Consider the following 18,716-nt stretch of genomic DNA (forward strand, 5'->3'; position numbering starts at 1 on the left):
AGTCTAAAACAGTCTGACACTATAATTTGACTCGTATTCCTTTTCTTTTATCTCTAAATACATTTGCTAAATATGAAGATTTGGTACTGATATCTTTCCTGATGCAAAGCCATATGAGAACGTGCTTGAGGGATGTAGTATATATTGACACGAAGCCAAAAGTTTGATAATTTTGGTACAGCATAGGACCATTCCTGATTCTGAGACCAACACATGGCATTAAAATTTAGACTGTTTCAGCTGATGCAGTTGTGAATATGTACTAGCATTTATCAGGAGTTATTCCATGCTTGACTGGTTCTCAGTCTGGGGGGGGGGGGTGTACCATTATTGATCATTTATTAACTTTTCTTCAACTGTGTCCATCCCATGTAGACAGGTACTTTCAACTATTCATACCATCAACAAATGGATAAGTTTGACAAGGTAGTGCAGCTTAGTGGTTGGGTCTGGACTGACTTAACTGCCAGCTATAGACTTGGTACCCACTGTAGTCATATTACAACGGATAAGTAACTACCATTTATAAACTTTGCACCCACTATCTGTAGTCATATTAGAAAGGCATTCTTTCTGGGAATTTCCTGGGTTCTTCCTCCACCATTAGTACTGGCCGCCATGTATGGCCCATTGTGCTGAAAAATGGCGTTAAACCCACAACAACAACAACAATGGCTATGTAACTGCCAGCTATAGACTTGCCACCCACTGTAGTCATATTACAATAGAAATGGAACTGCCAGCTATAGACTTGGTACCCACTGTAGTCATATTACAATGGTTAAGTAACTACCAGTTATAAACTTTGCACCCGCTGTAGATGCATTACAAAGGCAAAGTACCTCCACCTGTACATTTTGTACCCAATATAATTTCATTAACAAGATTAGGTAATTCACAGCTATAAATTTTGCACCCACCAAAGTCTCATTGCAAAAGTTAATAATTGACAGCAATAAACTCTTTCACTTAACTTCATTAGAAAGGTTAAATAACTTCCAACAACAAACTTTCCACCAATTGTAACTTCATTAAGATTTTGCAACTGTCAGCTTTAAACTAAAAGGATTGGTTATTGATAAAATTGTTTGACTGGTTTATTCTTGATGCAGAAACAATATCAGGATTTTATCTAAAGGGGCTGCTCTCCCTTGCCGTAAAAATAAGAGGGGAGTAGAACAAAAAGGAGGTGGAAGAAGCCACAGTTCAGTATTTACATAAAACTTTAACATCCATCTCTCCTTCTTCCTGTTAGAGCTCTATTGAAATCAAAATCTTTAAAAGTAATTGCCACTAGTTGTACAAGCATTAGTCTGTTGATTGTTTCTCAGCCCAACTTGTTCTGAGCTGCCAACCCTCCTGACTCACAATTAGTAGGATAAAAATTAGTGAATTTTGAACACAATTAGTGAAAAATTAGATCATGACACTAACTCCATCCACTTTTATGGTCAGTACTGCATTATATGTAAATCCCAAAATAAAAAAAATATGTATTATTTACACGGATTACATATACTACTATATTTGCAGCCAATTTTACTGATATACACAATCTTCATGCTATTTGTCATGATATGATGCTGTGGCGGTCTTGAACTTCTTCAATCAGGCCATGGTAAATTTATTTTCAAAACAATTTAGGCTTCTTCCTGCTGTTTAATCTTGGTGACTAAAATTGTGCAATTTTTCAGCACCTAAGGAGGAACTTTGTCTTATTTTTCCTTACAATAGGAAATAATCTTTCACTGTCACTGTTGCTGATCTCCAATTGAGAAAGACAGGTTATGTTCAACAAGAAAGCTCACAATCAATGCTTCGGCCCTGATAGCATGCAGGACTCGAGTAGGTGGCTTAAAGTACTCCAAAACTAAAATTTGTCGGGGGTGCTATAGCAATGTACTGTTTCACATCGTTTTGCCACATACCTCCAATGGTTCATTTCATTGCTTACAATTTATCTTTCAAACGTGCTTATAATAATATTACTACATGGTACACATATGACAGGTAAATAATAAGCAACAATACCAGCCCTTGTGAATCTTCTGAATTGTAACATTTTCGGCACACTACTGTGTGAAAAGCATAATGTAAATCGATGTTTGATGGCTGAATGCTAGGCCAAATTTTGGTGTACTCCAGTCTATACTTCGCTTTTTGTGGAATACAAATCTTTTTCCTTGGAGGTGAAAATATTTTAACTGCAGTGTAGCTTGATTACTAAATGGTATTAATCCAGAAGACAAAATGTCGAATGGTGAACGGGTAGTGGTGTCGGCACATGCATAGAAAACTGTGAATTTAACCAAATTACGATATATGCTAATCTTTCAATCTAAATAATTACAACATTCGAAAAAGCTGTTTTCATGTAGTTTTCCAACCTTTAAGTGCTTTTTGCTACCAATGTGCTTCCTCACATCATCCCTGCCACCATGCCCAATGCTAAAATTTGTGGCACACTGTGCAAAAAGCATGATGTATATTGGTATTTGATGGCTGATTGCATAGCAAATGTTTGTATATTCCAAAGTACCGCATTTACCATATATCTTGGGACACCGTATTTGTTGGGACACCATAAATTAATTTTAAAAGTAATTTTTTTGTGCACTGTATGTTCTGGGACACATCGTTTTTTTCGAGTCGTAGGTTGTGGGACACCATTTAAATCATTCAAAAATTACATGTCAGAAATTGCACTCCAACTGAAATTTTATTTTAAAAAATATAAAACTGTAAACTTGAAATAAAACTCTTCAATCCACTGCAGCAGCATGTCATCAACACAACCCTTCTCCTGCACACGTATGATCTATTCTTTTGGTACATTAATATATTTTTAGCTTTCTCATACCGTGAAAAAATGTTAGAGACATCACACCACCTGAAGCGGAAACTGCAAGGACAAAAGTCAGATGTTTTCAAATCTGCACTAATCTTGCTAATTCTCACTTTTGACGCCCATCTTATAGTCAGTCCATCCAGGAATGCGACCAAAGTACACTAGAGTTTTATCCATGTTAATGATCATATTGTCGGCGAAATGATCTATTCATCACGTGATTTTATTTTGCTCCAAATCTTCTGGATGATGCTGGGTCATCGATGTTCGCGCATGAAGCATTATATTGTAAGCTTTAAAAACTGTTCCATTGTTTCAGTTTATTTTAAAAAATGTCGTGAATACTTGTGAAAAGAAACCGAAGTTAGCTTCCATATCTTGGCCGTCTTTGTTTATTCGAAGCAAAAATATAAAAAATCGGCACACGTAAAAGAATCCAAGTCGGCTTCTGAAGTCAGCTTGCTTTTAAATAAAATAATCTTTGTATTGATATCCATTAAAAAAAGTTGTCTTCCGAGTCCAAAGTCGGCTTCTGACGTCAGCTTGCCTTGTGATAAAAATAACCTTTGTCTTTGATGTCCTGTCGGTAAGTTCAAAGGAGAAGTTTACTGTTGGCTGCCAGCTGTGTTTATTTACCACCAGGGCTTCTATGTGCTTGGCATTTTTTGTAGTAATTATTACAAAGGTGCTCTGATGTCTGCGGATAAATAGTAATGATACTTTTGTAACCCGCACCGGTAAAAAGATTTTCACTTGCACTCAAGTGAATGTGTTTTTAAATAATTATTTTTTTTTGCTAGATATTGTCATACAGTAGACCTGGATAAAAATTATTCTTGGCTATTTTGAACCTAACACCGTGCTATGCGTGAATTGCAGTTGTCTTCAATATATCGGTTGATTATTCCCTCTCATTTGCGAATCATCGACATCTGTGCACAAAGCACTATATTGCGTCAAAATTTGTTCCATTGTTTCAATTTATTTTCAAAATTCCCGTGAATATAATTGAAAAGATACCCAAGTTTGCTTCCATATCTCGGCCGTCTTTGTATATTAAACAAAAAAAAAAAAAATATAAACAAATCGGCTCACTTCACAAAATCCAGTCAGCTTCCGATGTCGGCTTGCTTTGCAAAAAAATAAACCTTTGTATTGGTATCCTTAACCAAACAAAAAAAAGTAACCAAAGTCGGCTTCTGAGATCGGCTTGCTTTGTAATAAAAATCACCTTTTGTCTCTGATGTCCTGTCGGTAGGTTCAAAGAAGGAGTTAAATGATTGCTGCCAGTCGTGTTTATTCACCACCAGGACTTCTATGTTCTATGTGTTTGGCATCTGTGGTTACAATTAATACAAAGTATCATCGACGTCTGCGGGTAAATAGTAAGGATAATTTTGTAACCCAAGCTGGTGAAAAGATTGTCAATTACACTTAAGTGAATGTGTTTTCAAATGATCATTTTTATTTGCGAGTCATACAGTAGACCTGGATATAATTCAATCTTGATTATTTTCCACCCAACACCGTGTCATGCGTGAATGGCGTATTCATGATATCGGTTGACTATTTCCCTCTTGTTTGCAATTTTGTTGGCTCCAGTTTTCAGTCGGATAACATATTCAAACTTTGGAGCACAACCACACACAAATGCTTCTCAATGTTCATGTGAACAACGTGGTGTGTGGTATCGGACATAATTGATACACGCTTACGGATTTCGTGGAAATATTTTATTCTTAAATGCTCATGTTGATAAAAAGGAATAAATGATAACAACACAAGGTTAGTTTCTTTCTTTTTATTATCAATTCAACGTTTTATTTATCTATTTTATTGCAACGTGCAGTGGGGTGGGGGGAAGCACAAATGCAATTAAAAAAAAATCGCTTCTTAAGTCTTGGGACATATGACCAAAGTGAAAAAAATGTTTCACCATAAGTTCTGGGACAAGAAAAAAAATAATTATTTTATTGTGTCCCAACATATGCAGCAAATACGGTAAGCATCACTTTTTGTGCAATACATCTCTTTTTCCTTGGTGGTGAACATGTTTTAAAGATGCGATGCTGAACGGTAATTAAAATGGCAGCACATCCACAGTGAAAAATTCCGATTTAGGCCCTGGTTTCTTTCAAAAGCATTTGTAAAACTACTCTTATACGTATAGATTAAAATACGATAAAATGCCTGCTACCAGGCCAACAGTACCAATTGGCTATAATTCTACTAATATCGTGATTAGTGGTGCCAAACCATTTCAGCAACTGCCGATATCATTACTAGTACTTAGCGGGAAAATCTAATATAATTGAGAATTGGGGAATTTTTTATTTTTTGGCATGCGGCATGAATCCCGTAAAAAGTCATGAGGGATGGCAGCTATGCTTGTTTCTTTCATGTGCATGAATGTTATTTCGTGCCAAGATGCCCCCCCCACCAGAATCTGCTAACAAATGGGACATATACACAGTCATTTTAGCCAACAGGAACAAGCTTGAAAACTGTTCTTTATGGTCATTTTCAATTTACCAAAGCTCACAGGCATTGTCTTTTGAATACTTCTGCTCCAAAAAAGATTTTTCACTAACAAAAGCTCATCCGTGTTTCACTTTCTTTACTGACTACTACACCATAATCATAATCTGTTCCATAAAGAAGTATTAGGATTTTAAATCCTATACCAGTTTATTTGGTCAGGCAGGTATTTTGATCAAGTAAGCATCTTCACTTCTTAATTTCATTTTTACATTCTTATTTATTATATCTTAACACCCCTTAGGGTGCTATATGGTTTTGTAATGCAAGATCCCATAGGGCTAAATTGTTTGATAAAATAAAGTTGAATTTGACTTTTAAATTGTCTGTATTTTGGCTTGTTATTCTGCATCTTCTACATTTAATTCTGAAATACCACTGAAAAGGGGGGGGGACCAGCATGTTATCTGTTTTTGGCCTTCAAGCCTGTACATCTGACTCATACTTAACACTATTTTTTTGTACAAAATCACTCACTGATATCTCCATTAACACTCACAGTTCCAATAATCGGATACACTTAATAAATTTAAATATAAGCTGCCTTCATCACTAACACTAGCCAGTGTTTGCTGAATGAAGTTGCCATCTAAAGATGTACCATGCTGGGAATCAGCGAGTTTAGGGTTTACTAGGTAGCCCATATTATAAATGCGTATTCGTAAAACTTCCTTGATTCAAGGTTCAAACTACTACAGAATGCTTGTTCCTGAGCCCAATGTGCCAATCATAGTTAAACATGCATCATGTCAAGCCAAAGAACCCAGATGTGTAAATAGTTGTGAAAAGAGGAACGTCACAACAAGCACTACAATACCTCTACTGGACTTACTTATGTCATGGCAAGTACTTGAAGGTAAAAGGCTTAAAAATAATCGTATACTGCATGCAGTACATTTCCATATGTGTGATTTTAAACTAATTTGCATGAGTTCTCTTGCATCACTGGTATTCTAGTGAGTGCACAAATTCATACAAATTTGCATGATACATGAAATCGCACATCCTGGCAGAATCTCTGAATATGGCACATCAGCACATTCAAAACTATTTAGTGCTGATGGAATAGGAGTAATGTCCCTTACCAAAAGATGCCCCATATTAGCCAATACAACCTGGTCTGAGTAGGATTTGAACCCATAACCTGCTTATTATGAACCTTCATGCACACCAATGAGGCCTGATAATAAACTGAAATACATAAATGATAACTTGTCTATTTTTCTTCCCCTCTTGTTTACATAATATGAAAGTGATAATTATTTATTGTGGATTATTAAAAATATCCAACAATGAGGGGCCCAGTTTCAAGATGAAACTCTGACAAGTTTCAAAACTTTTAATTAGTACAGGAGCAGCAATAACAAGCAACTGCTAATAGACAATAGACAGTTGACAGATGCACAAAATTAAACATTTAAACTTTCCATCCATGACAATGTGTAAAGAACAAAATGCTAAAACTTTCTTTTTCACACCTTTTATTACATGTACTAGTAATCTTAAATACAATATACATGAACAATGACATAATTGTAGCTTTTGCATTACATCTTTTCTTTCATAAAACTACTGCAAAAGATATGGTATGCAAATCAAATGTTATTTTCAAGTAAATCTTTCATCTGGAATGAAACTATAATGCTGAATCAAGTGTTACTACCTTCTGAAATTTCACTAATAATAACAATATTATTATTATTATTAATATTATGATTAATAACATGTAATAATGATAATAATTCTGTTGAACACTATGTCTTGCCTTTGTTGCTCCATGACCCAAAACACACAGTTAATTAAGTCTGAAAACAGGTCATTGCAACCTTTTTTTATCCTGGTGAAACAGGACTCCTAAAGATGATTGCACTCAATAAGTTTTGATTCTATAATTACTGTGTTTATAATACAGATATAAATACAAAAATTTTGCTTTCTGTCATTATCAGCTAAGTAATTACTGTGAAGTCCATGACCACTCTGACAATTGGTAACACAGCAAAGCAATTACTATGAAGCTTGTCCAAGTCCCTGACCTGCTGAGAGGTAACAATGGAGTCAACTGCCTATATGTCTGCCTACAGAGAATTCTCAAAGTTCCCCACCACCACCAAGAGTGGCATTTGATAATCTACATTTCACAAAGTTTCATGTAAATATCTGACTTGCCAAGATCGATATTCGACTATTTACCTTCATGTTGACTCATTCATATGCCTGGCACATTTATACTCCTGGTTCATTCACATGTCTGACTCACATACCTGACTCAATCATATACCTGACCCACTGATGTGCCTGGCTTATTCAAATGCGTTGACATCACTCATTACATCTCAAATCTGTGACATTTTTCTAATATTACTGTCATCTTCCATTTCATACTTTTGACATTGGATACAATAATTATGTCCCAACATTATCAAACTGAGATTCTACAGTGAGGTGACACATAACAATTACTATTAATACAGATAATTAAATTAATCACCTTTGCCATCCATATATTTCCGTGGACCCTTTGTTATGATATATAGGTCGGCAAACACTGCCTTGTATTTGTGGCGGCAAAACTTGGATTTGTTAACAGCCTATTTGTTCTGCTGTCAAGCATTGGTTGGCAAAGTGTTTTCAAAAACATGGACTGCTGTGATTCCTGCCTCAGCAGATTCCTCCATTTAAAAGGCAACAGCTTACAGATGAGAAGATTTATGAAACCATTTTATTACTTTTGATTTCCTAGTCAATCTCTATTTAAATAACACTTTTCCTTCATGAAAGATGGAACAAAATTTGTTTGCAAAATAAACATGGTATTTGAAAATGAGAATGGGAATATAAAAATATTATCACTGCAATCTGCTATATTTCATCCAAAAACATTCACTGTCTTTTAATAATTTAAGCAATAAAACTACTAATACATGTTAATATGGAATATTGCGTATTTAACTTATTCCTTTAAAGATGGAAAGGAAACAAATCAATCAGTGGTTTCTATCTTATGTGCTTTCTTCTGAACTTAGGAAAGGCACCTGGTATCACAGACTGCTTTTGCATGGTGTGGGATGGTTGTCACTAGACCCGAGTCAATCTGTCCACTTAAGCCCTACACACTGGTAAATGAAGCAGTATATATCTGTCAGCTCCTCAATCTGAAATAAGACAAAAGTTATCTAAATGTTAGCTAAGAAAAACAAAATAGAACAGCAAACCCTTCCTTCCCAAAAAAAATACAAAGCAAAGGCATTTACTCATAAGTACAAATCACCTTGCAAACATAAGCACAATTGAGGTAACCATCAATATACAGACATATATGGAGAAAAATGCAAGGACAGCAAATCTGAAATAGATTCCAGTGACCTAATTTTGTATGGTTGAGTTATTCTCTTTGAAATGTCACCAAATACAAATTTTCATGAGACAGGTGAAACATGATCCACTCAGGCATGAAAATTTTAACAGTGACTTAATGTTGGTATACTTAAACATAGTTCATACAGTCTTGGTGACACAAAATGGTAGGACTTGTCTGGGTCATTTTCAAGGTTTTCAAGGATCATTTTTGACAAAGAAATCTAACATTTTTAAAGAAAATAGCTTGCAACTCACCCTTGTGAAAGTCAATAAATGGGTAAATGTTTAGAAATTAGAACAAAGATTAACAGGCATCTTTCAAAAGGATGGGCCCTCTAAAGAACGAAAAGATTTCAAGGAATTTAAGACAAGACCATTTCTTTTTTTTAACTACTGAGTGCTGGGGTACAAGTTCTTTAAGTTAGCCAACATGAATATCCCACATGCCTTTCTCATATGGGTAAACAATATCACACATACAGGAATATGAGAAATGTCTATTCCATAGGGCACTCGATAACCTTTTAAGACAGGTTTTCTTGTGCAGCAAATCTTATGTAAAGGTGTGAATGAAGAATCTGACTGACAAACATGGCCCTTCCTATCATACAATATGCATTTGATTAGTTTTTATAATACTGTAATAAACTGTAATAAATGTACATACTACTTTCGCTGTTGGTTTACCCATCCCATGTCCAGCTTTGGTATCAACTCGAATCATCAATGGATTAGTCTGAAAACAGGAGAATATCTTAACAATAATAATAATAATAATAATAATAATAAAATAAATGAAGTAATAATAATAATAATAATAATAATAAATGAAGTAATAACAATAATAATAATAATTAGTAGTAGCAGCAGGAGTAGTTCACCAATTTAACAAGCACAGAGGTGATACAAAGGAGAAGTCTGTTTGAGCACTGTATTACATATACAAATTTGAAAATAATCATTCCATAAAGAATAAAGGGCCATCCCTAAGTTTACAAAATATTGTCCAGTTGTTATCTAATAAAACTTTTCCTAATGACAGCATATCTTTCCACTTTTCACCACATGTACAAGGTAGGCTCCGGTGGCCTAGTGGTTAAAGCATCCAATTCAGATGTGGAGGTCACAGGATTGAACCCTGGCCGAGTCATACCAAGGACAATAATGGTACTAACAGCTGCCTCGCTTGGCACTCAGCATTAAGAGGTTAGTGTTAGGATTGGTCAGCCTGGTGTCAGGATAATGTGATTGGGTGGGACATCATGCTACATGTCTGCAGCATGATGCCCCAGTGCTAGACATAACTATAAACTGTCACACTGAAGACAACATAGTGATATGACTGAAAAATTGTTAAAGCTACGTTAAAAATCTAAATCACGCACACACACAGACAAGGCAGGTACTAAGGACTTGTCAGTGATGAAATGTGTTTTTATCCTGAAAACTGGTAATTTTTATTTCCTACCCATATTCATGTTGTTGTTGTTGTTGTAGGGTTTAACGCCATTTTTCAGCACATGATAGGCTATATATGGCGGCCAGTATTAATGGTGGAGGAAGAACCCGGGAAAACCCTGGAAAGAACCACCAACCCACGAGAAGCTACTGGCAAGCTTTCTCACATACCCACGTTGGCTGAATCTGAGACTCGAACCCACGCAGACAGAGGTGAGATGGTAGTGATCCGTAACGGACAGCACTTTAGACCATTCTGGGCCCCTCCTACCCATATTTACTGCATAACTGAAACACGAGATACAATTCTTCTAATGAAAATTAACTCAACCTTTAATTATAATGCACATAAAAGTCAAATTTATTTTCTCCTTCAAGTCTTCTAATTTATGAGCAGCACAATAAAATGTGTAACCAAGCATGCTTGCTTTAACATTAGGTTATCTAACCAGGACAAAATGCAGAAATATGGGAGACGAGTCCAAAATGGGTAATCTCCCTCTACATAATGTTTTCTTTATCTTCCTAATTAAATGTAATTAGTTAGTAGTATTGGTAACATGTTCACTTTACACAGTTGCTATCCCATGTTTGATCCTAACAAACTCATCCATCATGTTATTGTAAATGTCATACTCTACGTTAACCAAACAAAAGCCATATGCTTATTTAAAGAACAGATCTATCTTGCTGTTACCCCAACAGTTCTCTAACTTCAATGTAATCCTTGAATAACTTGTATTTGAAAAAATTATCCCTGCCCTCCCAAAAAATTTTCAACAAGAACTTACACTGTGGAATATATATGTTAACTAGTATACTTCCATGTTTAATATATTATGTTTTTCACATTGAAAATCTATATAAACTATATTGGGGCTTAGAACTTTTCTCAGTACCTGCACCATGTTTTAAATTGTATCTCCAAAGTTTGATTTTCTGGAATTTTTCCCCAATATAAATAATAATACAGAAGTTCACTAAAATTGCATAATAATTTTGCAAAACATGGAATGGCTGGCATCTCTGTATGATATGGTACTATCATACTGGGAGTGGGAAATAAACTTCATAGTAGAAAGCTATCAAAACACTGACAAAAGATGCAAACTCCACTATTATGTATATAAAGGACGGAGATGCTGGTCAATGTCAGTATGTACTTATTACAATGACCTTTCACCCCCCAAAAAAGTTTGTGTAATGCAAAGTGTCAGTACTGCATTGAATACAATACATGGATTTTTTTCTCTCAAAGTTACAGTTGTTGTGTACGAGAAATGTGGAAAAGTAAGGTAGATTCTGGAAAAGTAAGGTAGATTCTGATGAAAGATCAGCACCAGAAAACAATTTTTTTCAAAACATGAATAATTTTGTGCATCAATTTTTTTTCCCAAAAAGATCTAAATCTTTCTTTTTTTATTAAAATTTTCATGGCTGCATGTTCTAACGTACCAGTAAATAACAAAGAAATGAAAAATAAACCTTGCATCAACTTTTTCCTGATACAGAATGTGACATGTCAGTTTCAACTATATGCAATGTTGTCTTCTGAAAAGTATTACAAAACATAAACATTTCACAACTAATCTCATGAACAAGTCTCCATGATTTAAAAACATTTTTCAAAAGAGATTCAAAATTTACCTGCTTCTCACTGGACCCAACAACACTTTGAAGCTCAGCAATGAATTTAAGTGAGTGAAGGGGGACAACTCTATCATCATGATCTGCAGTCAAGAGAAGTGTGGCTGGATACTGGACATGCCCTTCTGGAATCTTGATATTATGCAGAGGTGAATATCTAACAAAATAACACAACATATAATATAAAAAGAAGGCTTCTCAAACACATTTTATTACATGATGTAACTAGAATAATGTCTCACAACCAGTCAACAACTCAGATATTTTTCTAGTGATAAATATTTTTGTATATTACAAAACGAAAAGGAATGAGTGCATTTGAATTTATAACAAATTCATGTATCTTTTTATTTTATTGCTTCAATCAGTTATGTGACAAATAAAAAAATATTTTCTTTCCCGACATTAATACTGGATATATTTCATTATGTGGTGCCACAAAAAGAGGATATTATCTTTCCCTACAATAATACTGGATATATTTCATTATGTGGTACCACAAACATGATATATTAATGAGTAGCGAAAGCCAAGAGTTAACATATATAGTTTTTGGTTCCACAAGATGAAATATATCTGCATTAACAAAGAAAAGAGAAGTTTCTTTTTATTAAATACCAAACTTGCTTCAGAATCTAAGTTCAGAAGACCAAACTCACTCTTTGGCACAACATACTCACCCCAATTATTTTCTAATTCACCTCACTTTCATAGCCCGATCATATAAATATACGACTTAAAAAAGTTGTAGGATTGGGTTTAACTGACTTAAAATAGCGGTAGGATTGGGTTTAACCGACTTAAAATAGTGTTAGGATTGGGTTTAATGGACTTAAAACAGTGGTAGGATTGGGTTTAACCAACTTAAAATAATGGTAGGATTGGGTATAACCTACTTAAAATAGCAGTAGGATTGGGTTTAACAAACAAAATATAGGTAGGATTGGGTTTAACTGACTTAAAATAGTGTTAGGATTGGGTTAAAATAGCAGTAGGATTGGGTTTAACCAACTTAAAATAGCGGTAGGAATGGGTTTAACAGACTTAAAAGTACAGTAGAATTGGGTTTAACTGACTTAAATTAGCAGTAAGATTGGGTTTAACCAACAAAACAGAGGTAGGATTGGGTTAATCGACTTAAAATAGTGGTAGAATTGGGTTTAACCAACTTTAAATAGTGGTAGGATTGGGTTAAACCTAATCTGTCACAGTAAATTACAATTATGTCATTTTGTAAACTACCTGACTGTCTGAAAACAATGCATATCCGATTCAACAATGCATGAAAGTGGGTTTGTTGTTATTAAGAAAGGGGAAATAACTTCTGAGAGTTGCAAACAGCATTGGGTCAAATTTCTTTATCAAAGATTAATTATATATCTGAATCCTAAGGCAGTTTCTATTTATTTATTCTAGCTAAAAAATTACTTGCTTTTTTTGCAACAGAATCAAGTGTCACATGGTACGATGGGAAATCTTATATTTTCACATATGAAAATATAAAGTAATATTTTTCACATGTGAAAATAGAAATATATATATTTGTTACATGTAAAATTATAGGAATCAATACAATGATTTTGGCAAAAACTATAATAAACTTTTATGCTTATGTTCTTCTCAATAATATTTTGAAAAATGTATCTAATAATTTAGGACTCTTACAATTAACAATGTATATAATAGCTAAGGCATTTGTGTGCTCCAGATCAGAACAAGAATATTTATTTCATGCTATTGGAGAGCTGGCATTCCTGCAATTAATAATACTCATGTAAGATCATCTTTCTGCAAAGGGCTATTATTCAAACACACACACACACACAGACACACACATGAATCAGGGATACTGAAATTTTGACAGTTCATATATTTTTTAACATGGTGGCCTGATGTTTGTGAAAATTATTATACAAGCACTCAAAGGAGATATAAAATGTTGAATCAAATCAGATAATTTTAACATATATGAATAAAATAACCAAAATATGCAAATTTTTCAGTTCCAGATTTATAGCTGTTGCTTCAGAACTAGTTTTCTATCACACTTTTATCGATAAAACTTTATTTTCTACAAAAATATGCCGGATAATTTCACCCAACAACACACTATCAGGTCACTCAGCTGTTTTAAAAATTATGTATGGTCAACAAACAGGCATGCTGCATCAAAGATACAAAACACTGAATTGGCATTTCCAATCCAGTCTAATGCAAAGTTTTATTTGCTAACTTCATCAATTATTTTCCAGTGATAAATGTTAAGCATCTTTTTTCTTTATAAAAGCACATGGTATGAAGGAATGAGTACGGATTGTTAAAAACACGTGGTATGAAGGAATGAGTATGGATTGTTTAAAGCACGTGGTATGAAGGAATGAGTATGGATGGTTCGAGAGCACATGATATGAATGAATGAATATGGTAATGTCTACTATTTAGTAAAGATTTTGAGACAATCATTCAGTTATATGGTTTTTCCATATTTTCCATTTGTGGAACTAATAGAAAAGTAGCAAACAGATATTTTTACTGAGAAGCTGAGCTTTGAAATTTGATGCTCTATTTGTCACTGTCCTTCTTTACCCACCTTCACTGTCATGTAATATTGTTTACTGAAGTTGACCTTTACCAACTTTATTTTGATGCCCTATTTTCTTAGTGAAATTGTCCTTCTTTAGCCCCATTACTTTGGTGCCCCTTTACTTTGATGCCCCTTTACTTTGATGCCCCTTTACTTTGGTGCCCCTTTACTTTGATGCCCCTTTACTTTGGTGCCCCTTTACTTTGGTGCCCCATTTTGCAGTGAAACTGTCCTTCTTTAGCCCCTTTAATGTGATGCCTTATTGTATACTGAAGCTGTGCTTTTGTACTCCCGTTACTTAGATGCCCTATCATATGCTGAACTTGTCCTTCTTTACCCCCTTCACTTTTTGCCCTATTGTTCACTTAAGTTGTAATAAAATTAAAATGGATATAGCGTTCAAGCCACTTAGCTGTAGCAAGCTTAGTCAATGAGAACTGTACCGAATGTCCAACAAAGAAATAATGTGTAACCCAAATTATCTTTGATGATTGACTGTGTTAGTATATTTATTGTATGACTTGTGGTCAATGACAGCAAGCTGAAAAGAGAGCTAAAAAGAAGGATAAGCAAAAGCGTACTTTGGAGCTATGCCATCGTCTCTCGTAGACGGACGGATGCCAAAGATGGTCAATGACAATTACATTTATTGGTAAAGTAGGCATAGGCCCGTAATACTATACAGTTACACAATAATATTGCAGTGATATAGAATGCCATGTTACCAATAAATTTAACACATTGAGGTGGAAAAACCCCAAAAAAACTCCATAGAAATATGTAGGAAGATTAAACAGAACTAGCATTACATAGTTGTGATATAACAAATAGCTAGGGGAAAAAAATATAGTTACATGTACATTTTACCTCTTCTGTGAAATGCTGAAAGACATATTGTGCAAGCCTCAGACTTATTAAAAGAATAGAAGATTTCTTCACACCACTCCTCAAAAATCCACCATTTCTGAATATAATAATTTTAGTTTTATTTAAATTAACACACATTCCACAATTTTCACAAAATGTTTCCACAATATTTGCCTTGTAAAGAATAAAACTGGATCAGTAGAGTTTGCAATGTCATCAAATGCACAATGTCAGATATTTCCTGTGTAATAAAAATACCATTATGACAATTCTGTTGGTGGCCTGATACTAAATCGTTTATAAATAGTAATGATGGGAACTGGTCAGAATTTCAAGATCAATAATTGGTTCCACTTAACCAAGTGATAATCATTCATAATTGGTTACTAAGAACAAATTTGAATTTTTGTTTGTTTTACAGTTATACCTTTGTGCAAATGTTCAAAATTTTAATAAATGTATAGGGATAATCTCGACATGTATACTTTTCTTTGATAAAAATTTACATTTTGTTTCTCATTTGTGTGGTGCAAATTTTGCCGTACAACTTTGTTAAATGAAAGCAACTGGCTAATCAGTCTATTGTAATTTAACTAATGCTTCTATCCCCCAAAACCCATTCATTCATTAACGATGTGTCTATAATTTAGAGTTTACAAGGACATGGTTTTCTTGTTTGTCATTATTTACAAATATTACAAAGGATTTTATATTTAAACTAAAGCAAATCATCAAAATTTGTTAAAATGTATTAACTTGCTAATTTAACAGCTTAATCATGACTACATGTTCCTAATTATGAATGCTGGCCCTTACCGAATATGACATGGTGTAATATTTGTAAGATGTGAAGGAAATAAACAATTCAGATCAGCTTTAGTGGATTTTAAGCCCTATCTGTAATCATATCATTATATATGTTTTTTATTATTATTATTATTTAGCTTACCATTTACACAGTAGTTTAACTAACCTTTGTGTTTTGCATGCAACTAAAAATGAGTGGTCTCCCTTTTCACCCAATCGATTGTGGAGTTTCACAATCGATTATCTTATTGGTTCACTCATCTAACTGATGATTGATTATAATCGATAATCAGAACAACACTAATAAACAGACTGAACAAATGAGGTCTTAATATGCAGCCTTGTTAGATGCTAATATTACAGGTTAAGAATTCCTGATATTGTCCTTTCAGCAACTTACGTGATCATAGATTTTTGCATATCGAGTCTAGAACTTTAAACAACTTTCCAAAGCAAGTCAGTAATTTTACATGATAAATAGTCAAAAGAATTGGAAAATTCTACAAAATGGCCTCCATTTTTACTCAGATATTTATGTACCAATGTTTGAAGCGAAAAACCAAACAGCCTTTGTTGAATCCAACCTCAGCTTCAGTTTTGCTATTAGCTTTGTACCAATGAATGAGGTATTGATTTAAAATACTGATAAAAAACTGTATTCAATATATCTCTCTAACCAATTTACTGAATGAAAGATGGACCATTTGGATATAATTTCAAGCTTTTAGCATGAACGATACCAATGCATTCCTATCATCTCTCACATTATGGTTGTAATGTTCAGTGAAAGGGTGTAGAATTGGCAAGTTTGCACCATTTCCTTTCTGCTTTTTTGTAATATCTGACTGCACATTTTGTATGTCTTTAAAGGTTGCAATTTGGCAATTATTATTTGTTACTTGGTACCAATCCCAATCCTGTGTGCACAAACTCTCTGTACTTGATCAGTGTGGAATGTTCTGCATGTATGCTTGGATTTTCTCCTCACATTGTTCTCAGGTTTTGTGGTCATTCGGTTCATTATTGGTTATTGTTAGCTTATGATTAAAAGCATTGTTTCTCTTAAGATTAGTTTCATTTTCTTCGAATCAAATGCCACTACTGCAACTAGTTTGACTGCAACAAACGTGAAACTGCTTTAGGGCCTGAAACAAGTGTGACTGCAACAAGTAGGAAACTATCTTAGGGCCTGAAACAAATGCTAAACCATCTTAGGGCCTGAAACAAGTGTGACTGCAACAAGTAGGAAACTATCTTAGGGCTTGAAACAAATGCTGAACCATCTTAGGGCCTGAAACAAGTGTGACTGCAACAAGTAGGAAACTATCTTAGGTCTTGCAACAAGTGTGACTGCAACAAGTAGGAAACTATCTTAGGGCCTGCAACAAGTAGGAAACTACCTTAGGGCCTGAAACAAATGCTAAACCATCTTAGGGCCTGAAACAAGTGTGGCTGCAACAAGTAGGAAACTATCTTAGGGCTTGAAACAAATGCTAAACCATCTTAGGGCCTGAAACAAGTGTGACTGCAACAAGTAGGAAACTATCTTAGGGCCTGAAACAAATGCTAAACCATCTTAGGGCCTGAAACAAGTGTGACTGCAACAAGTAGGAAACTATCTTAGGGCCTGCAACAAGTGTGACTGCAACAAGTAGGAAACTATCCTAGGGCCTGAAACAAGTGTGACTGCAACAAGTGCAAAACTACCTTATGAACTTCAACAAGTGGGACTGCAAAATGGAACCTGAACATATGCATAAATATGGTAACTTCTCTGCCACTAATGAAGCATTTCATGAAAATCAATCCAACCATTGCAAGGCATTGAATTTGGACAAGGCACAGTTAACAGATGGGCAGACAACACAATACTTCCAATAGCATGAGGACAATGGATAATTTCAGATAAGTATTTCTCTTTCCCAATCTAAGTAAATATACATTGCATTTAATTGTCAAAACCTGTCCTGAGATGACATTTGAAAAAAATGAGCTTCAACGGTATGAAAAATAAAATCTTCATTCCAGTCTGTGAAAGCACACACATACACTGGGTAATTTACTTAATCAGAAAACCAAATGTTCCAAATTGCTGGATTGGTGAGACTTTAGTCCAGGTACACACAATACATTTGAACAGAAAGAACACAAAGAAAGAAAGTAAAATCAGAATTTTTTGTGTGATATCAACTTTACTGGATTTCTTAAATTCTTTGAATTTAGAGAAAGATGAATATGTATTTTTTCAGAAAACCATATGAACTGGTAACTATGTAATAAATGAATTCGCGGCAAACATACACACACTTTCAACTTACTTAATTAGCCAGGCAAACTGATCTGGCTTGTCAGAGCAGCCATAATCTGTTGTCCAAGCATGTCCAATCGTAAACTTGTGGAATCGGAGCATGTCCATCACTCTAGAAACATACGATATGAAAATTAACTTTTTATAACTGTTACAGCTGATATGAAAAATAATCAAACGTAAGGGAACCTAGTAAGTAATATCAACAGATATCTAAACTTTTAAAGAAAATCAATAAAATATGTATAGCTCTTTGCTATGCTTTACACATAATGATTCAAACCTCACAAAGATCGGCC

General features: G+C 34.4%; 1 protein-coding gene across 1 annotated transcript in view; it reads right to left on the reverse strand.

The window, feature by feature from the left end:
- Positions 1 to 6,850: 6,850 nt before the first annotated feature.
- LOC149787130 (prolyl endopeptidase-like) overlaps positions 6,851 to 18,716 on the reverse strand; it is a 54,325-nt gene continuing 42,459 nt past the window's right edge. The window contains exons 16-19 of the mRNA XM_089977641.1: positions 18,428 to 18,529; positions 11,852 to 12,008; positions 9,414 to 9,482; positions 6,851 to 8,541 (exon numbers count right to left, since the gene is read on the reverse strand). Coding sequence (XP_089833767.1) covers positions 8,476 to 8,541; positions 9,414 to 9,482; positions 11,852 to 12,008; positions 18,428 to 18,529 — 394 coding nt within the window. The 3' untranslated portion in view covers positions 6,851 to 8,475. The remainder of the gene's footprint in view (positions 8,542 to 9,413; positions 9,483 to 11,851; positions 12,009 to 18,427; positions 18,530 to 18,716) is intronic.

Source organism: Sinohyriopsis cumingii, chromosome 12, assembly GCF_028554795.1.
Source record: "Sinohyriopsis cumingii isolate HCF-2022 chromosome 12, ASM2855479v2, whole genome shotgun sequence".
Classification (NCBI taxonomy): domain Eukaryota; kingdom Metazoa; phylum Mollusca; class Bivalvia; order Unionida; family Unionidae; genus Sinohyriopsis; species Sinohyriopsis cumingii.